Source organism: Carettochelys insculpta, chromosome 6, assembly GCF_033958435.1.
Source record: "Carettochelys insculpta isolate YL-2023 chromosome 6, ASM3395843v1, whole genome shotgun sequence".
In the NCBI taxonomy this organism is placed as follows: Eukaryota; Metazoa; Chordata; order Testudines; family Carettochelyidae; genus Carettochelys; species Carettochelys insculpta.
In genome coordinates this window covers 75108875-75133661 of record NC_134142.1, presented here as the reverse complement: position 1 = coordinate 75133661, position 24787 = coordinate 75108875, and the positions used below count along the sequence as shown (strand labels likewise).

Genomic DNA, 24787 nt, shown 5'->3' with positions numbered 1-24787 from the left:
CTCCTTCCCTTAACACTTGAAAATTGGTGTGGGGGGAATGCGGGGGTGGTATCCTAAAGTAAGGTAAACCTTTTATTCTGCATTTGGCATGTTATGGTTTCAGACTCTAGCTGTAAGCTAACTGTGTAACAGTGAGCGCTGAATGGATAAGGTGAGGCTGAATTTGACATCAGTCAGCAGGGGAACTTTAGTTGATCTTGTCGCTTAGTGACCAGGGGCTGCGTCTACGCTACAAGATAAATTTGAATTTAAGGTGGGTAGTTTGATATTACCATGCGACTGTCTGCACTTTAAATACCACTAGTTCGATTTTGGGATCCCTAATGCCGAGTTCACAATATTGCCAATGCTATACCCCTCGGGTAACAAGCTCAAATTCAAAAGTTCAATTAAAGGCCAGAATGGAAGCCTCCAGAGGTGTCCCTTATGTAGTACACAACGCCCCTAAGTGCTGTGCTCTGGCTGCTGCTCTCCAGGTGCTGTGGGCTCACGTTTGTCTGAGAGCTTGAGAAATGTCTGTCTTTCTTTGCAATTAGCACTGTGAGCGCATCTACCCATTACAGATATCCCTTGCTGGGAGTTTGTGGGTCTGTCTCTACACTTATATTTTTTCTTTGCTGCCTGGTGCCAGCTGCTGGCTCACCGCATCTCATGGCATTTGTGGGGGTCATGCTTGCATAAGAGACCGAGAAACTTCTTCTCAGTGGTTCAAATTTGTACGCAAACCCTCCTCCCTTCACCCACAGGCACCACACAGTCAGGGTCTTTCCTGCACTCAGCCACATCATGTGGGTAGCACCCAACCCAGTAAAAGGACATGCCTGCCGTTCAGTCCTGACCATACTGCCAGGCAGCACCATGTCCTAGCTTGTGCACGTTTAGTGTTCCAAGGGCAGGAAAGATATTTGGGGACTTGCAGCCACCGGAAAGCCAAAGACTCTCCTCTCAGCAACTCTTTTTTGGAAAACCATCCTATCTTCTCAGTCTTCAAGCTTTGCGCGGGTATATCACTGCCATCACCCGTGCTGGCAACGTCTGTGTAATGAAGAGAGAAGTTTAATTTTTTTTTCCCTAGGAAAAAAAATACTTTTCTATCCTCCTCCTTCTAACTTTGAGAATACAGTTAGGGTCCCTGTATTATTTCCAGGGATCGGTGCAATCACAGGTGGGGGGGACACTCAGTCGATGGCCAGTTGAGAATTCAGCTGCAGAAGGAAGACATTTCTGTAAACTTTTTTGCCATCCCTGTGAATGCCCTACTTTTCCTTCCTCCCAGTGGGAAAAATGGACACTAACTCACCACAGGAGAGGAATGAGAAAAATGCAATGTGGGAGGATAGTCTCAAAGACCAGTGAGCATACCCAGAATGCTACAGGGATGAGGGAACTGTGGGATGGGTTCCCACAATACCCTAGTGCAGCAGTCGATGTTTGCCAATTGAGTGCGGCAGTAATAAGTCGACTTTGTGAGGCGCATGTGGGGAGGTGAGGATGGTCAAATTGGAATTTATAAACTCCAAAATTACAAAATCAATATTCATGAATTTGAATTTGTTTTAGTGTGTACGCAGACAGAGAATTAAACTCGCTCTTGCAAATGCTGGCCTGTGCTACGACGCCAGTGGGGGGGGTGTGTGGGTGTGTGGGTGTGTGTGTGTGTGTGTGTCATAGACTAAAGGAAACTGCAGAACAAATTGTATTCCACAAAAATACAGGTTATATCGTGTATAGCCACTTCAGAAGTTATGAAGATAAAAATTTCTGCATCTAGGATTGCATGTTTATGTGTTTAGAAATACACAGAAACAGTGGGAATTTGTGGTGCTTCTTTATATAATTTACCAGTAGATATTGGACCCAAGAATATATAGTGTTGTGCCAACAGTGAGAATAAATGGTCACTGGAACAACTTACATCACTGGTGATTTTTTTCAAAAAGATCTAAGACCAAAAGATATGTTCTAGCAATTCTTTTGGGGAAGTTGTTTGGCCTTTGTTATACAGGAAGTCAGACTAGACCAGTGCTTCTCAACCTTTACAGACTAATGTGCTCCTCTCAGGATTTGTCCTGCATACTCACAAGTTACACCTCGCTTCAAAACTCCTTGCTTAAAAAATCTGGTATAAAAAGACACTCTTTTTATAGAAGAATTACTTATATTCTCATTTACACCATAAAAGTATAAAATAAATCAATTGGAGTATAAATATACCTTTCTGCATATACTATATAGAGCTGTATCAAGTCTTTAGCTTTTACTGACTTTGTTGGTGCTTTTTATGTAACTTATTGTAAAACTAGACAAACATCTGTGAGTTGATGTTGTTTCCCTCCTCTTCCCACTCTCTTCCCCCCCGCCCCCAACCCCCAGAGGATGTCTTTGTAACTGCAGGAGTATACATACAAGACAGTCTTTTCTGGTCATGGAGTCTCTTAATCCGTGTAAAGATGGTTATATTTCAATCTTCAAAGTTATTTTTGATTTAGTTTTTATTTTCCTTTTTTAAGGTGGAAACAGAAACAGAAATGTGGATGCAAGAGAAGCCCAAGCCCCCAGACACCACCATCAAAAGTTCTACTACTACTATTAGCAGTCCAGAGGACAGGCCTCCAGGTATCATGACTTCCTTCTTTTGGAAAACTCTAAGCTGGCCCCGTAAGGTGACAAGGGATCTGCTTGACATTCCAAGATGCCTGTCTAACTGGATGCATGGTTTTCTGCACGCTACCAATCTTCATTTGAGGGACAATGCATATAACTATACCTATCTGTATGAACTCTTGAGCCTTGGGGTGCCGTTCCTGTATGTGCTGCTAGAGGTACTTACTCATATGTACCGGGAAGCAGAGCTATCACTTGAAAACATGGTTGAATGGGTGAAAACTTTCTTTAAGTTTTAAATTCTTCTCTCATGTCTTCCTAAGTTGTGCCTTTCAGATTTCCAAAATTAACCGGCTTGCAATATGTTCATGAATATTTCAATTTAATATGTGCTTTAAGTGAACTAAAAGCTCACTTTGATAAAGCAGATGCAATCAAAACAAACTATTAATTTAAAACCTGTATAGTACAAGAGAAGTATCATGAAGTTCAGTGTCCAGATGCATTTCCACACCATGGGGACTAAATGAAGGATATTTTATCAACATTTGTGTAGGGGTGAGTTACTGGCTGGGAACCACCGCATTTCTGGGTTGCCATTTCATAATTCTTGTTTTAAAGACAAAGAAAGAATGTGTTCTTTCAGACATTTCAGGGGTGTTTTAACAAATGACTGGGTTTTGAAACCTGAATATGGCACATCCCTTTTCTCTTGCATTCATCTCTTGCTCTGGGTATAAGGTTTGCTTCTTGCATGGAGATGTTTTGAAAAAAAAAAAAATTTTTTTTGTACCTGATGTGCCTACTTCTAGCCATGACTTTTTAATTTATTACTCATGGTATTCTTTGTTAATACTAGGTATTTTCTGTAATACTAGTTTATTTAAAACATAAATAAATTTGAAGAGCAAATCTTAGATGAGTGGATATTCAGTTGAAATGGTCAGCTATAAGCAATATAGTATAGTTACCTATTATTTATTTCCAAAATTAGGAGGTTTTTTCCCTTTTGGGGCTGGTCCAAATGGAAGTTGAATACCCACGGTTCTAACTGAAGGCAGTAGGAGCTGTAGGTGTTGAAAATTACTTTAGACTGAGCCCTTAGCTTGCAATGTATTGCACTGAAATTTCAAAAAAGCCATATATAAGTAAAATAGAAGTACCTATCAATAATGTGTCTTAAAACTGATTTTTCAGTCAAATGTTTATTATTTAAATGTAAGATGCTAATGGGAGAAAAATGAAAAGAATTATCAAGTTACATCATCTCTGAAGAAAAGATTGTTTTTTTTGTGGTGGACCTCAGCACATGGTACCTTAACCCAAAAACTTTTCTAGAACGTGGAGTGCTAGCTGATGGCAATTAGTCATGGACAGCCCCCCCCCCCCCCCCCAAACCCTGACTATTGTTTAGCCTTCTTTAAAGCAATTATACACACGTTCCTTGTCTCTCAGTGTTTAAACCTATAAAATCAGTATTTGAGAGGGAAACACCTGAAGAGATTGCTAAACAATTAAAAGTATTGATAGAAATTTTTTTCTGCTAAAAGGGCATTAATGGGAGCCACAGAAAACATGTAGCCAATTATTAGTACAAAACAAATAGGAGGGAGGGGCAACAGATCACCTGCCAATGATCTTGAGTGAGAGATTTTAATATATATTGCAGAAGACAAAATGGAAGCGTTCATGTTTATTTGGCAGTAAAAAGATTGGTATTGACTTTTTTTAAAAAAAAACTAGTTTGGTGGTTCAATAGAAACAGATAATTTTCTCCAGATAATTTTTTCTTTATTTAAAAAAAAAATACAGAAAATGAAACCAGGTACAGTTTCCAATGAGAGACTATTTCAGGATTTTTTTCAGGAAGATGTTTGGAAAACATGTTCTTTGCCTAAGTCTTTGCAAATACAGTATGTAATTTGAAACAACTTGCCATTAAGGCTTAAACGTACTTCAGTGAGATTTTGTTAGACTTTTGACGGGGCACAGTGACCATAACATTAATATGGTAAACGTGTGTAGAGGATGTAGAGAGGTGTTTTTGCACTGTTTCAGGTATTTTGAATACTAGATTCCTCTATAGTAAAAAACCTAAATTTAAAAAAATAGCAGAAGCCCATAATTGTATTTACTATTTATCCTCAAGAAAATTGATACCTTTTCTGATTCTGTTTAACATGAGTTTTGATTCAGTGTGTTGGACTGTCTGTCAATGTAGTCCAACAGAATACTTTATAATTTCTCCACTAATGTTTAAGTTTGTTCTGAATACTAGCAGCTGGAATATATTGGCTGTGTCTACACTACAAAAATAACTTTGAAGTAGGGCACTACTCCATTCCCGGGAATGGAGTAAGGACTTCAAAGTTGGGCTTCCTACTTCGAAATTAACTTTGAAGTATGGAAAAATATGTGTGGACTCTCTGCTGGCTACTTTGAAGTAGTGCCTAACTTCGAAGTTAACTTCAAAGTTAGTTCCTAGTGTAGATGCACCCAGTGGTATTCTATGTGAATCACTGTATATTAAGAAGCTTGAAATCCTGTGCTGTACTATGAATTTAACCTTCAGTAGAAAGTGAAACAAAAAAGTTAAGCAGGCTGTTTAAGTTTTAAACACACAACAAAATTCAGGGAAAATATATTCATAAGTTTTATAATATTCATAAAGGCATATGAAATTACATGTTCACTGACATTTCAAAATTGTTAGTATCACTGAAAATGTTGCACTTTTCTCTATTTAATCCGTGTATGTTTTATCTTTCATCTTAAAACTTATTAGTAAATTTCAAAATTGCTCTTTATAAATTAATCAAGAAAAGCATCACTCATAAATTAGTAAATTACCTAGTAATCTGTGATTATCTCCTATACTCAAACTATGGTTCCTCTTTCTGTCTTCCTTCCTTCCTTCCTTCCTTCAATATCCTGTGTTGCATTTAGTTCATTTCAGCATTCCAGTTCTACATCCCCTCATTGACTGAAACATTTCTCTTAAAAGGTGATTGTTCTGCTTGCCAGCTTCAGAATATTTTGACTAATCTCTAATTTGACAACATAACATGGGTTTTGTTTAAAGCCATTTTGGAGCAAACTCTGTGTGCCTGATATATTAATGAATGAAAGATTTAGCTTTTTTTTTTTTTTTAACCAATTGAACAATGCAAGAAAAGATACTTTTTTACATTTCTATAACTGACATTTTTCTTTCCTCCCCTGCATGTATATCTTTTCATGTTTTTTTTAAATCTAAGTCATTGTTTCTCAAACACCAATTAAATAAAACCCTGTGTCTTTTAAAGTATAATATCTTGCACTACCTCAGAACCAGAGCATGAAGAATCTTATAGAAAGTCTTCAGTGTCTTAAGTGGAGATAGTAATGTTTTCCAGTTTTAAAAGGTACTTTTAAACTATCTGAATGAAAAAGTGCTGAATTATGTGAACCATTTTTTCTCAGTGAGAAAAAAGTTGAACTATATAATGAAACAAAAATCACATTCAGAGCAAAAAAAAAAAAATCCTATGCAAGAAAAAAGTAACAGCGCTCTGTAGGCCATTTAATAAAATGGAGATGCTTGTATTTTAAGGCAGTTTGGATTCTAATATTGCAGTACCAGGTTTGTGTAATTGGAATGTTTTGTTTCAGTCTGACTTTACTAATAACCATTTTAACTATTCCCCACTAGTAACTTTGGGGTTTGTTTGATTAACTGATAATATATTTGTCTCAGTGCATGAGAAGTTACCTTTATTTCCTATAAAGGTATGTGTGATTGATTTTTTTTTTTAAATGCCAAGCATATTTGAATCAAATGAATAATAATGATAATTTCAACAAATGAGAACCTAGATATTAATCCTGCCAATAGGTCTATTAGCATGGAGCCCTGCACTCTTGTAACTTCTCATTGAAATCACAGCTCCAGTGATCCATGTTGTGGTTCCGTAGGATCTTAGTGAATTAACCAAAACGTTTCTGAACAGAGCGTTGTGAGGTTTGAAAACCTCCTCTTGTGAAGGATTCATTCTGCATGCCTTTCTGTAGAATGAGGAAGGACTGTAGGATCAGGAGCGCAAACTCATTATCTTGCTGACTAAATGTCTGTATTGCTAAAATAATTGAGCATGTTGGTATTCTTAAACACATTTCAAGAATTAAAAATCCCTTTTTTCAAAACAAAAAAGCCCAAGCTCACTGCATAGCATCATCCTATCCTGTCCCACAAGGCTCTAGAGCACAAGCATAATTTTTTTATAATTTTAATGGCTAGGGAGCTTTTTAAACTAGATTTTGCATGCTTCATCAAGATAAGTTTAATGAAGGAATTGTTTCTCATTTCAAATTACTTGCCATTGCAGTTTCTTTACCTTCTGTTTCAGAGTCTTCATTTCTATAAAGAATACCATCAAGGATTCTGTCCTTCTCCTCTGAAATCCTTTGCTTTCTTTTTGCTTCATGATCTTACCTGAGCAAGTTTTTTATTAGTTTTTAAAAATTCTGTATTTAAATTGTCCACATGGAAATTCTGTATTTTGCACTGTGAAAGTTGTTTAGCTTTATTTATGGCATTTGCTTTAAACAAAAATAAATGTAGCTCTTTTTAAAGCTTACTGTTTCCTCTCTTCCTTTTAAAAAAGTTCTTTTCTATAGATATAGTCTCAGGAGTCTTGTGATACTCAAACTCCTGCTAGAAACTGGTACCTGTTGGGTTCTCGGCCAACGTATCTTGGTCCATGGCTACAACGGGACTTGCTGGATTATGATGTTTTAGAGCATCACGTATTCTGTTCAGGGAGACTCAAGAGTTTTGCTGAAATGTTTTGATATATGCCTGTTGTACATACTCTAGACTGAATAGCTGCTAGCAGTAGAAATTTAAAATGTGTTCATATTAAAGACCATAAAGTAATTTGTTTGTGACGTTTATGTAAAAAGATGCTTTTACAGTCTAATGTGCTTTGTTGAACAGCTTCCCAACTCTAGACCTTGGGGAAACGTGGAATTAATAATGCTAATTTGAACATATTTTGCCAGTACAGGTTCATCCTCTCTTGTCTGGCACCCTCAGGACCTGACTAGTGCTGAACCAGGGAATTTTCCAGGCTAGGGGAGGTCAGTATTTTCTAGCAGCATTCCCAAACACTTCCACTGCTCACTGGGCCCTTGAAAGATATTAGGGGTAAATTCAGTTAAATAACAGCATGAAGCACCGAAAGCCAGGAGTGATGGCTCTAAACAAACTTTGAGACTACGAGAAACTTGGCACACATACATGGTAAGTGGACATACAAATCAGAGCTGTTGCCAGACCAGAGAAATTCAATCTGTGTATTTATAAGCAGACTTCAATCTATATATGAACTTCCTTAATATAGGGCATAAGTTGGGGGGATGTGTCTAAGTTTGTTTACAGAGCTCAGTTCAAATAGGTTGTAGCCACCCTTTTACATATAGAAAGGGGAGTCACACTGGCTGCATCTACACTAGCAAGTTCTTTTGGAAAAAAGCCTTGTTTTGAAAGTAAATCGAAAGAATATGGCACTCCTCTCAAAAGAGCTTTTCTACTCCCATTTCAGGAAGAAAGCCTTCTTTTGAAAGCTTCTTTCAGAAGGAAATGTGAAGGTGCTCCACAGGGCCCTTCTTTTGAAAGAGCAGTCGTCATGGCACCTGATTTTTCGATCCCTGGTCCATTCTTTCAAAAGAGTTGGAGCTGTGTGGACTTTTTCGAAAGAACAGATAGCTCTTTTGATCCGCTTTTTTGTGTGTGGCTGCACTCTTTCAAAAGAGGTTCTTTTGGAAGAGATCGTCTGGAAGGGTTTCTTTTGAAAGATCTCTGTAGTGTAGACAAAGCCACTATATTTTGCCATAACCTTACTCAGATTATGTACAGAGCAGCTGTTGCCAACTGAATAGCAAATACTCCAATGGATTTTACATATTCTGCTTCTGTTAGATGCTGTAATAGTACAGTTCTTTTGTGGTCTGATCCAAAGGCTACTGAATTTAATGGAAGCCTTACCACTGATTTCACAAAGCTTTGCCTCGGGGCTAATGTTGCACCACAAATTGTCACATCTGATTAAGATGAATAGGCATTTGATGGTGGGATTCACAATGACTGGGAACAATAGCTTTGTGATGGTGAGCTCAATGATTGACAGAACTGCATACAGAGACAAAATACTTCACCTGCCTCTCCTATGTTTTCTTTCAAATATTTATAGTGTCACAGAGGTCATTCTGCGGTATATGCTCTGTATTCTTTTCAAAGACTGTGTCACATTCTAGGGGAGACAGGTAATATTTGTGGAAAAGCTTTATCCTTATCACCAGCTTTTTACAGAAAGATATTGCTGTTCCAGTTTTGTAGGTGCCAGAAATCTGTTGGACTCTTGAGAGCAGTTCACAGTAACCTGTTGTGTGGCAGCGTTGTCTTTTTTTTCTTGTTAATCATGTTTTGTTACACTTCACTTATTTCTGCAGTTTTTAAAACTTTTGCTGCTTCCCTTGCCTGTAACCCCAAAAAGCTTGACTTGTAATATAATGGAGAAATTGGCTTGCAAATAATTATTAATGAATGTGTTAACAATTCATATTACTGAACCTGTATGAGCTAGTTGAATAGTGGAAATAAAAACATTCTCAAAGACTTGTTGGATGAAGAACTGCCAAAATGAACAACAGATGTTGTTTTCAATGAAATACTCAGCCAGCTCTTATTAAAATAGGCAAGACACAGAATCTGGAAGGTCAAAATCCTATCAGGAATGGAAAGTTTGCCTCGCTAAGAGATGTACAGATCAAAACAGGAACCAGTGATTTTAGGTAAAAGAAAAAATGTTGAGTGATAGTTTAATAAGACTGATAAGAAGAATAACCCACAATAAGAAGCAAAATGATCTTGCTTAGGGACTCTAATTTTTGCCTGTCTTGGTGCTTTCTGGTTTGTATACAAGCAAAGGAACTGAAATACTTTGAGAGATCATAGTGCTTTTTGTACCCTGGCTCCATTGTAAGACCCTTTTGACAAGACACATTCATTGTTGAGTCTCTGCACTGCTTTGCTCAGGTCCTTAGCTGAAGGGGTTATTTTTCTGCTCCTGGGCCCACCTTGCCTGTTGGGGAAGGGGGATCAGACTGTGGATTACATGGAGGGTGGGGTGGGGGCCAGGTTGGGACATGGCTACCAGCCTCCCTGCTTATCCTGGAGGGAAGCCTGTTTGGGCCATGGCTCCCAGCCCCCCTCACCTGTCCCTGGGTTGGAGCTCAGGGTCAGGACATGATCTCCAGGCTCCCTTGCCTGTCTCTGGATTGGGACCCCAGTTTGGACCATGGGTCTGAGCTCCCCCACCGGCTCTCAGGAGAGGGGACAGTTTGGGCCAGAGCTCCTAGCTCCCCCTCCTGGCCCCAGTTTGGGGGACTCCTTTGGTCCACAGCTGCTACCCCTCCACACCTGTCCTAGGATGGGTGGGCCAGTTTGGGCAGAGGCTTCCATCCTCCACACCTGTCCCAGGTTGGGGTGGGTCTAAGTCAGGCCCCAGCTCCCACCGCCTGTCTGAGATTGGGGGTCAGGAGGGGCTGGCCCATGGCAGGTCCTGGCAGGAATGAACAGGAATATGCAAAGGTGAGTGTATTTGTTCATTTCACGAATTATCGTGGGAATAGTAGTGAATGACTTCTTATCCTTGCTGGTGGGGCACCCAGGGTGCCCATCTTCTCAGCCCTGCAGTTTAACCTCTGTGTGAGGAACAGAGGGCTTGCCATGCAGTGTTGACCATTGAGTCACCGAGTGCAGGATCCTGTCTCTGATAGTGACCAGCATCCATTTATTTCAGAGGAAAGTTCAAGAAATCCTGAAGCAGGGAGTTATGGAGTAACCCATCTCAAATTTCTTCCTAACCCTAATCACTTATATGTTGGCTTATTCCCTGAGGTATGAGGGTTTACACAACTCCTTCTTTGGGGTTTTATGTTTTGTTTTGATTCTTGTGACTATAACTCTGGATATTTTGGGTTTTGTCTATATAACAGTTCAGTCTTTCTCCCCTCCCCACTCCCAGTCGAGTTGGTCTCCATGTGCTTGTGCCATTGCACACGCAGTCTCAAGTTTACTCCTGAGGTGTTGGGGGTGATTGTGAGCTGTTCTTTGTAATGTAGACTGATGGATGAAGGCTGTCATAAGTGTTGTAAGATCAAGCCTGACTCAAACAGAGCTAAGGGGAAGTATTAGGGAAGTAGGCTGACAGTTATGACTGTGCCCTTTAGCAAGGGAAGACGACTTTCCTTGTCTGAAAGGTGATCAGTTGTTAGTAGTCGAGTGGGCCCACTGCTGTCATTCCAGGAGAGTAGCCTGAAATGTCTTTTGTTTTCACCTGGTGTAGAGGCTGAGATTCTTGTTGTTCGATACAAACTTAGCCAGTGCCTGTGCACTCGTAATCTGGTAGGGAGGTGACTGTAATGCACTATTAGTGCAGAACACTGCTGCCCACTGGGCTAAAAAGGGCTCAGTAGTGTGACTGTGACATCTTTGCTTGGTGCTCTTCATTGGCTCCCTCTTTGCTTCTGGGAGTGCAGATGCTGAGGTGGTGCACACTTTATTACTGCTATTACAAGATTTTTACAAAGAGTTGCTAATTATCTGTAGCCTTCAGACTCAGCTGTTTTGGAGCCTGCTTCACCCCTGGGCCATGTCATGATGCTTCTGGCTGACCAGAATACTCTCGCTGTCCACCCTGGATATTTAACTTGGGGAGAGACAGAGTGTTGTCCTAGAGGGCATTGGAGTAGTGCTTGGAACTTGTGCCTACTTTCAGCTCACCAGAACCCCAATATAGAGACCTTTTGAATTGAAACATGCATCTGTTTGAAAAGATGGAAGCCTATTGAAAAAGGTGCTTATAATAAATTGAGGAGCAAGGTAAAGAGTGGACTGGAGGGGTGGCCATGTATGCTATTTGTACAGTGTGTTATGTGCTCATGGAACAAACAGTTTGGTAATACCTTATCAATGTGACATTGGCCTTTCGTAAAATCAAGCAATATCTGAATTCTTATGTTGTTACATCCAGAATTTCAACTCTTCATTTACTTCAAATGTGCACCATATTTGTGTGTCACCATTACTTAGCTCAGCATTTTTTCTTATTAACTAAATATAAATAAATACATGTTTGAAAAGTTTTCATGGAAAGGAAAAAGGAGGCTGAAGTTTTCACTGTAATAAACCAGAATTTAGTAACAATTAATGGAAAAGCATGTCGTGCTAAACTTTATTGGACCCTTTATCTTCCATGTTTAATCACATTATACACTGCTCCATGACCTTTAATTTATTTTGATTAGTCATGAAGGCTTTGTAAACAGCTCAGAAATAAATCAACCTTTTTAAAAGCTGAGTTTGATATGTTCTTATCAACCTGATTCAAAAAGTCCAAAGCCTGTAAGCTTCCTTTTCCAGATTGCAGACAGCAGCAATCTGCAACAACTTGCCGCAACATCAGGCAAAACTTCACGCTGCAGGGAAATTCTGCTTATATGATGTGCTGTCTTGAGGCCTGATACGGAGTCATGACTATGTTCTGTTTTCATGTGTACAACCCCCCCCAAAAGCTGCAGACAGAATGACTAAAGAAAGCATGTGTTTGACACCAGCCGTTGTCTGGACACAAGATGCAGGGCTAGATAAACCATCAGTCTGCTCCCATGTGGCCATGCGTATACTCTTAACAATTGCAAGCCACTGCTGCTTTAAGCACTTGTGCACAGTACTGCCACAGGAAGTTTCTGGTATACAGGCATGTGCAGATGGCTCCTGAGCATGGCTGTTACCTTAGTCTTTCTGCATATGTGAGGCAGGCTGACAAGAACTGGTAAGGAAATTTTTGGAAGCTTCTTGACTATCTCAAACTTGTCAGCAAAAATGCAAGCATCTTCTCAGCAGAAAATAATTTAATTTGCATGGGCTTTTTTATTAATGTAAGCTACTTTTTCATCTTTGTACCTTCCGTAGGGCTTAAAAGGGATCAGGGCAAACTGAGAAAGGAAAGAAAGCTTTATAAAAACATCTTTTATGCTGGAGGCACTGAAGTGGCCTGAACTGGGACTGTAAGGCTGTTCTACATTACAAAATCAAGGTAATTTAATTCAGATCCACCTAAAGCCACCACAGTCATTTCATTGGCTATTTAGTGTCCACGCTACCCTCCTACTGGTGGAGTGTGTCCTAACCAGGAACGATTGCACCAACAGAAGTGGGGCTTTGACTGACTCCTCACCTGCGTGCCCGGGATGACAGTCCCTACTCTGAGCTCCAGGCTGGCTCAATTTCATAACAGAGCCTGCCAGCAGTGAATTTGACACTAAGTGGGGAGGAAGAGGATTTGAAGTACTGGACGTGATACAATAGGAATTCTGACATTGCTTGGTTTTATGTTGTGCTAATGCCACTTTTATAATTTGGGGAGAGTTGTATTGAGTGAAGAGCCCAGGCAGCAGCCCAATAGGAAGTGGGAGCCTGGATAACAGCAGGGCTGCCAGCAGGGAGTGGGACCCTTGGGAGCAACCTGCTTGGGAGCTGCAGCCCCAACCCAGCACGACAAACTGACCTGTGAGCCAGATGCAGGATTCACAGCCGGGAGCCTACCAGCCTCTCTTGTCAATTTTCCTGCCCCAGCAGGGACCCTGGAGATGTCAGTAAGGCAGTGTCTACAGGGACATTGCTTTGCCCTAACCATGCAGACATAAGCTGTCATGGAGACAGAGTTACTGTATCAGTGTAGTAGGGCACTTGCATCAGCTGGAACAAGTTTCTAGCATAGAGACTGACATATGTCAACATAAGCTCCCTAACGTCAACCAAGCTCTGCAGTGTTGACCAAGCCTTAGAGACAAATGACTGAGTTTAAATTATTTATATCACTGTTTGTCCCAGGATATTTTATTTATATATATATATATATATATATATATATATATATATATATATATATATATATATATATATTATTATATATTTTGACTACTCTTCTGTCAGGTAGTACACGAACTGCAGTTCATCTAGACTCGTATAAGAAATGGAAATGGTCAGAACTCAAGTGCCCAGACTGCCTAACTGTCTAAGGGTTGAACCAAAATATAGAAGGGTGAGCTGTGAGTTCCACATCATTCTTCATACACATTATTAAGTCCATTCCCTGACAATACAGGATTTAGTCTAAAAAATGTGGGTGTTAAGTGATAATTTTCTGACTATAAATCAGATGTATATATTTTTGAAAAGTGCATGAATACACTCTTTAGCTATGGAAGGGTCCCATTTGTGTCCCTCTTGTGGCCATTTTTTTTAACCGTGAAACACACTATTTGGCCATGTCTTGGTGTTCACATACTGCATAAATATTGCTGAAGTTACAAACCAATAACTTTCTTCAGTAGGGGCTGCTGGGTGCTTTTGATCAGTGAGGCACTGCATAGATAATTAGGAGCTTTAGGATCCCAGGTCTGAACACTTGAGTCATGGTTATATAGATCTTCCTTTTAATTTCTCTCTTCTCCCCCTGGCCCTACCTTTTGGTTCTCTTTCAAAATAAAAATCTTGCTGAAACATCGTTGCTTATGTTGAGTTTGGTGCCCAGAAGCAGTTTCACAGGATCGCATTTCTGATGGGGTTCTTATTCCCCAGTCAGAACTCCTCAATTTAGTGACCAGAGAGACCAAACAAGTAGATATTGGTTTTCTAGTGCTAGCACAGTATTGTCACTTCTGAAGAGTAAGGTTTACTCTTTGTTTCATTGATCATTCACCACATTGCCAACTCATTCTACAATCTGTTGCTGGTGATGACTGTTGGTGGCCTGTTGCCTTGCACTGGGGTTCTTCACTGTTGAGGTGCATCTTCAGGGTGGCAGATTGAGGAAGCGCTCCATGGAGTGATCTCAAGGGATTGTGCCAAATAATATGGAATAAGGTGTTGTGGGCCTACAGTTTCTAGCAGAAAGGAAACAGAGATTTCAAACTGGGGCAGACTGAGCTCACTAAGCCTTTTCAGGCACATCGGTCTAGGAGAAGGTGACGCTGATTGCAAACCTGCAGTCTCTTCTTCCAGTGTACATGTCGCAGTTCTTGTGCCTGTGCAAGATGGTCTGTGAGAAGAGAGAGTGGGGTTGGAACTCACAAGCCAGCCTCACTTATGTCCATTCATATGTAAAGGTATCTCTCTTGACACTAAAGATTTACCTCAATGAAGTCCTATGGCAATGGGCGAGTGACAATGCATGCAGGTGGAGGATACCACTGGAAACTTTGTCATAAACCTGCCCGTAGTTGGCCCAGGTGTAATTGTCATCTGTCTGCTGAATTGGAACAGCAGCAGCTCCCATATCCTGCCTAGGTGACAAAGCAGACAGCACTGCTTTCTTCAAAAGAAGGGAAGAGAAAACAATCCCTGAACACAGCTTGTTCCAACTGCTCCCTGTCAGTTAACCGCAACCAACTGGATAGCCAATTTTTGCAATCGCAAGGGAAAATCAGCAACTAAACAGAAACTACATTTTGCACCCTGGAACGTACTCACACTTCTTGATGATGATGATTGCCATGGGTGTAGGACAGCTATCACTGGTAGAGAACTTGCACGTTATCAAATTGGTGTTACAGCGTTAAACAAAACACGTATTTCAGATACCAGCGAGAGGTTGGAGCAGGCTATTCATGTTACTGTGTGGGCTACCCTGAAGGTCATCCAAGGCAAGCAGGAGTAGACTTCACCATCAGGAAACCATTTGTCCCCCAGTTTGAATCCTAGCCACATGTCCTTGCCTTACGACAACAAAGTTTAGACTGAGACAGGGACAATGCCTTGTACTTGTTAGTGCATATGCACCTGCTTTGCTGCAGACAATGAAAAGGAGGCTTTCTACACTACCCTGAATTCAGTGATCTCTTCAGTACCTTTTGAAATCCCAAGCTATAGGTACTCAGCGATTGTAATGCTAGAGTAGATCAAGACTGCACCACATGGCCAAAGATGCTTGGACAGCACAGTATTGGAAGGGAGAAATCAAACGGCACTCTTCTTCAAACTTGTGTGGAGCATGAGCTTGCTACTACAAGCACGTTCTTCCAGCAGGCGAACAAATACAAAGCAACTTGGAGGTACCTTCAGTCTAAGCATTGGCATATGATTGACTACTTCATCATAAAACAAAGAGATCTATCTGATATCAAGTTGACTCATGCAATGCACGGTACTGGCTCCTGGTTTGACCACTACATGGTATGCAGTGTTATCTTCTTGAACTTTTGTCCACCAAAATGTTGTTTTTCTATATACTGAAAAAAGCTGGATGTAGATAAACTTGAAACAACAGAGGTGCAAGCTCTGTTTCAACACAGTCTTGATGCTTCCTTAATCAACAATAATGAAGGTCCAGAACATCACCCACTATTAAGGATGACTGGATTAATGTCAAAGAAACACCCTACAGAACTACTGTCGAGATCCTTGGTTTCCAAAAACCACAGGCACAAGGACTAGTTTGACAACAAGGGCAGAGATGCCCAAGCTCTTCTTGATAAGATGTATATGACACACCTGGCTTGGATCAACGATAGAGAATGTGTCCAGGAAATCAGCAAATATTCAAGCTAAGCAGGAGGCACAAGTCAAATTACAGCAAATGAAAAAGGACTGGTGGACATATCAAGCAGTTAAACTCCAAGATGTGACTGATAGACATGATAACAAAGCGTTCTATGATGGGCTGAAGGCAGTCTATGGGCAATGCATTGCTGGCTCTACACCAGTGTGTTTGGCTGATGGCCTCACTTTGATCACAGATAGTGCTAAAATCCTTGAACACTGGGATGAACATTTTCACAAGGTATTAAAGAAGATCACAACTTCAGACAGCAGTGTTCTTGAAGAGATTTCTCAGTGGACTGATGATTTACAGCTGGTCATACCAACAACTCTTGATGAGGTACAAAAAGCTATTTAAAAAGCTGGAAAGGCACCTGGCAGTGATGCAGTTCCATCAGAAATTTATACAGCTGCTGGTGGCCAGCTGATGTATAGTCTCATCCATTTATTCAGCACCATTTGGGAGGAGCTAGTCCCCCAGGACTTCAAAAATGCTCTGATTGTAGACACATAGAAGGGAAAAGGTGACCATGCATGTTGTGATGACCACTGGGGCATCTCTCTGCTCTCTTTTTAGTTGGTAAGGTCCTAACCCATATCCTTTACAACTGGCTTTCACTAAATATGTTCAGCGATAGCATCATTCCTTAAAGCCAGTGTGGATTTTGTGCTGGTTAAGGCACTGCCATCATGATATTTACAGCCAGATAGGTACAAGAGAAGAGTAGAGAGCAACATCAGAATCTTTTCATGATCTCCATTGACTTGACCAACATTGCTTGGTCTTTTCATAACGGCATGCTTGATCACATCCTTAACAGTGGAAAGGCACAGGCTCCTTTTGGAATGTGTCCTTGCTCCTCTTCCTGTTCAACATCTACTTTAAATGATTGCTTTTAAGAACTGCACATTGGGCATACCTAATCAGTTCCAAACAGCTTTTCATTCTCTGGAGACTTCAGATTTGCACTAAAGTGGTTACTACAACAATTCGTGGCCACCTTTTTGCTGTGGACTAACAGCTATTCTGGAGCATAAGCTTTCATGGGCAAAGACCTGCTTTGTGAGGCACTGGTGTAGAGCCAGCATGACCCAGGTCTTTGCCCACGAAAGCTTATGCTCCAAAATATGTTAGTCTATATGGTGCCACAGGACTTGTTGTTTTTGAAGATACAGACTAACACGGCTACCTCTCTGATACTTTTTGCTCATGACTGTGCATTGTTGGATCATTCAGTGAAGGATGCACTGGAGATTTTTGATCACTTTGTTGCCTCTGTTCCCCATTTTGGACTCTCAGTCAGCCTCAAGAAGACAGAAGTTATGCCTCAGCCTGTTTGGAAAGAGCCCAGTGCTCCAGTGATCACTAGTGCTGGTAGAGTCCTTAAGGCTGTTGACGAGTTCTGCTACTTAGTAAGTGCACTGTCCTCTAGCATTATAAACCTGGACCATGATGTACAGTAAACTCTTTCATATCCAACAGCCCCAGAACCGGGAGGATTGCCAGATAATCAAATGTTCAGGATAATAGAGGTATACCTTATAATGCGTAACACTAAAGATAAACAAGATTAGATATTAAGAAAACAAAAACATGTGCAGAGTACTTTATTTGCCAACAACAGTAACAGGTTCAACCTCTCTCAAGCACCTGTGGGACCTGCTGTGTCCCGGATGAGAGATTTTCTGGATCAGGGTGGTCAATTCTGCTCCCCTCTGTCCTGCTGCTGGCCTCAGCCCCTTCTCCTGGGCTCCCCTCCCTGATGTCACCTGCAGCTTCTCAACTCCCCAGGCTCCTCAGCCACTGCCCCCCGCCCCCAGCTGTGGCTTCCTGCCTGGCTTGCGGTGGCTCATCCCTGGAGCTGATGCTCCCCCAGTGCACAGCCCTGGCCAGCGGCTTCTCAGGGTGGCACTGCTTGTGAGATGCTGTTCCCCAGCTACAGGCTTTGCGCACAGCCCTGGCTGTGGCTTCCCACCTGGCCCTGGGGATGAGCAGCTGTTAGCCTGGGCTGCCAGCTTACCAGCCCGGGTTCCCTGGCTGCTGCAAGCCACCTTTTGTTGCCAGACCAGCTGTGGCTGCCCTGGATGATACATGGATACAAAAGATGGTCTTCTATGGCCAGCTTGCTCATAGAAAGTGCTCTATTGGTGGTCAGTATAAGCACAAAGAAGACATCATGAAGGCCAATATGAAGTCCTGTGGCATATCCCCAATGATCTGGATAGTCTAGTTCAGGACAGATTGTCCTGGTGGCAAACTACGGTACAAGCTCTTAATTGCTTTGAGAATCAGCGTATCTGGGCACTACAGGAAAAACGTAGGATCTTAAAAGGATGTACAATGCCTGCAGTTGGCACATTTTTAGGTGCCATCTGTAATTAGCTCTGCCAATCAAGGATTGGTTTAGTCCCTCACCAGTGGCATCATAAAAGATGAGATCTGTCAATAGGCAGCTCAGTCTAAGAAGATCCCAGGCTGAATTTCAGATCCAAAGACAATTTAGTACTGCCAATAGTTAGACAAGAATGAACCAAGCAAATTTAACATAATTATTGTCTGCTCTATATTTTAGAAACTTTGTGTGTCTGAGTTTGTCTATTTAGAACTCCTCCTAAGCAGTAAGAGTTAGGATCACCAAATTTGGTATACAGCTTCCTCTTATTTTAATTTAAAGGAAGGTAAGGGATTAGCTTGCAGTCTTAGGCTTGTATGAAACAAGATGGACACAACCTGGGCAGCTATGCCTGGCAACAGGTGAAACCTTCATCCGTTCAGGACATGAAGAAGAGGGTGCACCGCGCACACAAGGGGTCGGATTTGTTATCAAGAGAGGCATCTGGTGCTTTAACGGAGTTGACAGCAGTATTGTCACACATCATCACAGCCAGATTCTACACCAAAGTGTAAAAGGTACTAATTGTGCAATGTTACGTACCAACCAATGAAGGAGCTGAGGAATGTAAAACAGACTTAGGAGAAACTTCAAAGTTTGGTGAACCATAAAGCGAAAAAGGATATGTGGGTTTTGATGGACGACTTCAGTGCACAAATTGGAAGCATAAAAACAGGCAGAGAACAGACCATAGGGAACAGGCCTAGGCAACATGAATGAAAATGGTGACTTTTGTTCCTTCAGCAGCTGTGTGATAGGTGGTAGTGTTTTTCCACACAAAAGAATCCATAAGGTCACTTGGGTTTGACCAGGCCACCAGTCAGAAAAACAGATTGATCACATCTGTATAAGCAGTTCTTTCAGAAGACTGATGCAGGATGTCCATGCTAGAAGAGGAGCAAAGGTAGGTTCAGACTGCCATTTAGTCACGGTAAAACTCAAGTTCAAGCGGTACACTACACAAGTGACCAAGCCATGATTGAGATTTAACACAGAGCAGCTGAAGGATTTAGAGACAAGAGCCAGGTTTCCAAGTGGAGCTGTCCAACAGATATACACTTCTGAATATCCTCATCCTGAAAGATGTTACAGTGGAACAAATTTGGGAACACACCAAAACAGCCTAGAAAGAAACCTGCAATAAAACATTGCGAAAGAGGACAAGGCGTCACAAAGAATGGATTACAGCAGAAACTCTGAGAAAAGTGAAGGAACGTAAGGACAGAAAAGCAGTAGTCAACAACAGGAAAACAAGAGCAGCCAAGGCAGAAGCTCGGAGGCAGTATTCAGAAGCCAACAGAGAAGTTAAAAAGGCTGTAAAATGGGGCAAGAAGAACTTTGTGGAAAACTTTGCACAGCAAGATACAGGACAGAGAAACTAGCTAGCTGGGTCACAGCATATCGTGGATCAGCCAGTACAGGATAAGGAGGGTGTGTGCTAACAAACCCAAGTGAACAGCTCAGCAGATGGAAGGAACATTTTGAAGAGCTACTGAGCTGCCCTGCCCACATGGAACCTCCCAAGTTACCACCTGCAAATTACCTCTGCAAATAACAGCAGCAGACCTACAAAAGAAGAAATTAGAAAAGCCATTGCCCATATGAAAAGTGGAGAAGCACTTGGTCCAGACAACATACCTGCAGAAGAAATCAGGGCAGGTAGTGATGCATCAGTCAACATGACGTATAATCTATTTGGAAAAATGTGGGACACTGACGAGATCTCACAAGACGAGAAACATGGCTACCTTATCAAGCTTCTAAAGGCAACCTGAAGGAATGCAAGAACTGGAGGGGCATCACATTATTCTCTATTCCAGGTACAGTGTTCAATAGGATTCTCCTGGAGAGAATGAAGACAAATTGATGGACAGCTTAGGGAAGAACAGGCTGGCTTCTGAAACGACAGATCCTGTATTGACCAAATAGCAACTCTCAGAGTGATCATAGAACAGTCACTGGAGTGGAACTCCCCCCCCAGCCCCCAGGTACATAAGCTTCATAGACTTTGAAAAAGGCTTTGACAACATTGATAGACACTTTGTGGAAACTGCTGCAACGCCCTGTTATCCCAACCAAATTATTAACTTGATTCATTCAGTGTATGAACCCTTGACATGCAAAGTTGTTCACAATGGTATCTTGACAGAATTCATCAGCATACTGTCAGGAGTGCCCACAGAGAATGGATAGATGATGTAGTAGGTTGGTGCAGAGCTTGTCTACAGAAAATAAGCCACTCTGCACTGGATAGGGAAAGATGGAAGGAAATAGTGAGAGAGGCATCAGACAGCAACAGGCATTGAGCCCACTGTTGTTGATGATGATTGGTAGGAGGAACAGTTATATTGCAGAATGATCACTGGGCGCAGCCAGGGGCCAGGGATGGGGAATGAGGCAGTTATAACCCCATTGGGCCAGCAAGGGTAGAGGAAGGGATATCTATCTACTATATACTTCAGTCTGTGTCTGTCTGTCTGTCTCCAAGAGAGGCCACATGCACCCCTCCCACAGATCTGTCCACTATAGTTTCAGCAGCCATGGACAGGTGCTTCTCACTTGGCCCCAAGCTGCTGCAGTCAGAGAGGGCTGGTGTTGTCCTCTGTCCCTATGGCAGCCTGCATACTGAACCCCTTATGCCCAGCCCCACCCCAGAACAATTATTTCAATGAAGAAAACCAAAACTTATTGGAGTTAGAGACCAGAGCAATGTCAGGTAAATCTTCTTCTAGTTTTGAATAAATATGAAACATAAAAGTGCTGTTTAGTGGTGGACCTGAACCAAAATCTGGACTTGGGGATAAGTGAGGATCCATTGCTGGACTTATGTGGCTCAGCACTTTATTTCTAATGACTTAACTTAAAACTCATCTCTGAACATCCCCAAACTTTGGTTGAGTTCTGATGTGGACGTGAGCTTCACAAGTCAGGCCCTCCATTAATTTTAAGGTTGTTTTTCCATGCATTGCAGCTCAGTTAACTATATCATTTGATAGCAAGGAAAACAGTTGTTCTCTTCCAGTGTGTCTATCTGGAACATAGCGGTAACCATGATGAGGCGACTGAGGCACACACTTCAGGGGCCACACCTCAGGGGTGCAGTTGCTCCCTGAGCCTTTTGCAGCTCGTTCTGCTGCCAATGGCTGCTCTTGCAAGGACAAAGGCGGCTGCAGCACTGGCTAAGCAGGACAGGGGCCGTTGGCTGCAGCTGCCTTTGTCCCTGCAGCAGCAGCTGCCCCAGCAGTATAATGAGGCTGCAAATGGCTCTTAAAAGAGCCACATGCAGCTCAGACAGCTGCCTAACCAGCTAACTGCACCCCCTGAGGTGACCGTGACCCAGCTGCAGCTGCTGCTGGCCCTCATGGTGTGCTCCCCACCCCAGCCCAGGAACTTGCGATTACTTTTTGAGTTTTTGGGTAACTGTTCCTCAAAATCTTTTGTGGCTTTTCTTATTACATTTTTACACTTAATTTGGAAGTGTTTGTGTTCCTTCTTATTTACCTCACTAGGATTGGACTTCCACTTTTTAAAAGATGCCTTTTTATCTCTCACTGCTTCTTTTACATTGTTGTTAAGCCTTGGTGGCTCTTTTTTAGGTCTCTTACTGTGTTTTTTAATTTGGCGTATACATTTAAGTTGAGCCTCTACTATGGTATCCTTGAAAATTTTCCATGCAGCTTGCAGGGGTTTGACTTTAGTCACTGTACCTTTTTCATTTCCATTTAACTAACCTCATTTTTGTGTAATTCCCCTTTTTGAAATTAAATGCCAGAGTGTTGGGCTGCTGAGGTATATTATGATCACTCTTCCCAAGCTGTCCTGTAATAGTTACCCCCTGGACCAGATCCTGTGCTCCACTCAGTAGTAGGTAGAGAATTGCCTCTCCCCTGGTGGGTTCCTGTATTAGTTGTTCCAAAAAGCAGTCATTTAAGGCATTGAGAAATTTTATCTCTGTATCTTGTCCTGAGGTGACATGTACCCAGTCAATACTGGGAAAATTGAAATCGCCTACTATAATTAATTTTTTTATTTTGATAGCTTTTCTACTCTCCCTTAATATTTCAACATCACTATCACTGTCCTGGTCAGGTGGTCGATAATATATCCCTACTGCTATATGCTTATGAGAGCATGGAACTACTATCCATAGTGATTCTATAGAACATTTTGATTCATTTAAGATTTTTACTTCATTTGATTTTTTTACCGTAGCTTTCACATACAGTGCCACTCCGCAACCCACACACCCTGTTCTGTCCTTCCAATATATTTTATACCCCAGTATGGTTGTGTCCCACTGATTTTCCTCATTCCACCAGGCTTATGTGATGCCTACTATGTCAATTTCCTCCTTTAATATGAGGTACTCTAGTTCACCCATCTTATTAGTTAGACTTCTAGCATTTGTGTAGAAGTGCTTTAAAAAATTGCCACCGTTTGTCTGCCCTTCCCTGATGTATTAGATTTGTTTATATATGAGTGTTTCTTGTCTGATCTGGCACATATAATGCCATCTTCTCTTTTTCTGACTAAAACCTAGAGAATCTTTGTCAATGGACGCTCCTCTGAGAGAAGTCTCCATCTGATCCACATGCTCCTCCACACCAACTGGCTTTTCCCCATCTCTTAGTTTAAAAACTGCTCTATGACCTTTTTGGGGGAGAAGTTGGGCTTGTGGAGGTACCAGAGTGTTGGGGGGGCTATCAGGCGAGTGAGGCTTGGCAGAGAATCTGGGTTTGTGGGAGTGTCGGGGGGCTGCTGGTTGTGGGGCTTGGTGGAGGAGCTGGGTTTGTAGAGGTACCTGGGGGCTGCTGGGTGAGTGGGGTTGAGGGTAGAAGCTGAGCTGTCCGGCTGGGGTGAGTGTTGAGTGGAGGAGTAGGCTGGGGTCCGTCTGTTCCCTTCCACTCCCTCCTCTTTATCTCTACTACCTGTTGTCCTGGCTACTCTGCTCCGCCCTGATCTATGGAGGGTGCAGCCTGGTCAGCCAGCCCTCCCGGCTGCAGCCCTGCTCTTTTTTTAAGGGATGATGAGCTGGTAGCTCACCTCTGTGTGCGCAGCAGGTGTGAGGGGGAAGCAGGCACCAGTGTCACCTGAGCTGCGGCCTCCTGGGTGTGGCTGATGCCTCTTCCTGTGACTCACTTTACCTCCCTGACTCCTTATCTGTACGACAGATCAGTCGGGATTCCTCCTATGAAGGAACCACACTGGCACGGGGGGGTTCAAATAACTGTTTAGTTATTGTGTCTCACATGTGAAGCCTAGTCACAGATACACACCGCTGCTCTGGCTGGCTGTTAAACACAGACCATGCTGAGCGCCACTGGTGTGCTGATGTACTATTTACAGAGATACTACCCAATTTTTAACCCATAGTGCCGAATACTTATTTCCTGGGGTATTGCACGTGGCTTGCAAAAAGCTACAAAGAGAGAAACCTCTATGTTGTCATACCTGCTCTTTGCCTCTCTCCACAAACAAGGTAACCCAATGGCCTTGAAAACACAGGGTTGTGAATTCAATCCTTGAGGGGGGCTTTCAAGTTTGTGGGGCAGGTTAGCTTAAAAACAAAAATGTGTCAGGGATGGTGATAGGTCCTGCTGTGTGGGCAGGGGACTGGACTTGGTGACCTTTCAAGGTCCCTCCCAGTTCTGTGAGGTATGTATATCTCCTTGCTAGGGTTTTCTTTGGGAGTGAGGGAGGATGTGGCAACATCTGGAAGGCTGAGCTCCCAGCACATCGTCTCCTAAAAAAGGAGACACTAACAAAAGTAAGATTTGATGTTACAGTAGTCCCTCAAGTTACATGAGGGTTGCTTTCCCACACACCCTCACAAAACTCAAATTTCATGTAAGTTGGAGGGCAGCTTTTTTCCCCTGCGGAATGCATATTCTGCAGCTGGCAAAGCAGAAGGAGCACCTGGAGCTCCTTTTGAAAGGTGAGTCCTGGGGTTGGGGGGGCAGTTTGGGCGGGTTAAGCCTGGTGGTGGGTTGAGGCTGTGGGAGGAAGGCAAGGGGGCCAAGCCTGGGGTGGGTTAGGGCTGCAAGGGAGACTGGGGGATGGAGCTAAGCTGCAGCTACGCGGGGGTAGGGCTGAACCAGGGTGGAGGGGGTTGAGCTGGGGCTGCACGGGGGTGGTGGGCCAGGGC

General features: G+C 42.3%; 1 protein-coding gene across 10 annotated transcripts in view; it reads left to right on the top strand.

Moving 5' to 3' along the window:
* MICAL2 (microtubule associated monooxygenase, calponin and LIM domain containing 2) overlaps positions 1–24787 on the top strand; it is a 223200-nt gene that overhangs the window by 122083 nt on the left and 76330 nt on the right. For 5 of the 10 annotated variants that reach the window (XM_074997365.1, XM_074997372.1, XM_074997366.1 and 2 more), the window contains one exon: positions 2511–6101. In XM_074997365.1, coding sequence (XP_074853466.1) covers positions 2511–2903 — 393 coding nt within the window. In that variant the 3' untranslated portion in view covers positions 2904–6101. Of the gene's footprint in view, positions 1–2510; positions 6102–6989; positions 7210–24787 lie in introns of those variants that run through there. The other 5 variants (XM_074997370.1, XR_012645980.1, XM_074997371.1 and 2 more) reach the window with 5 other exon arrangements.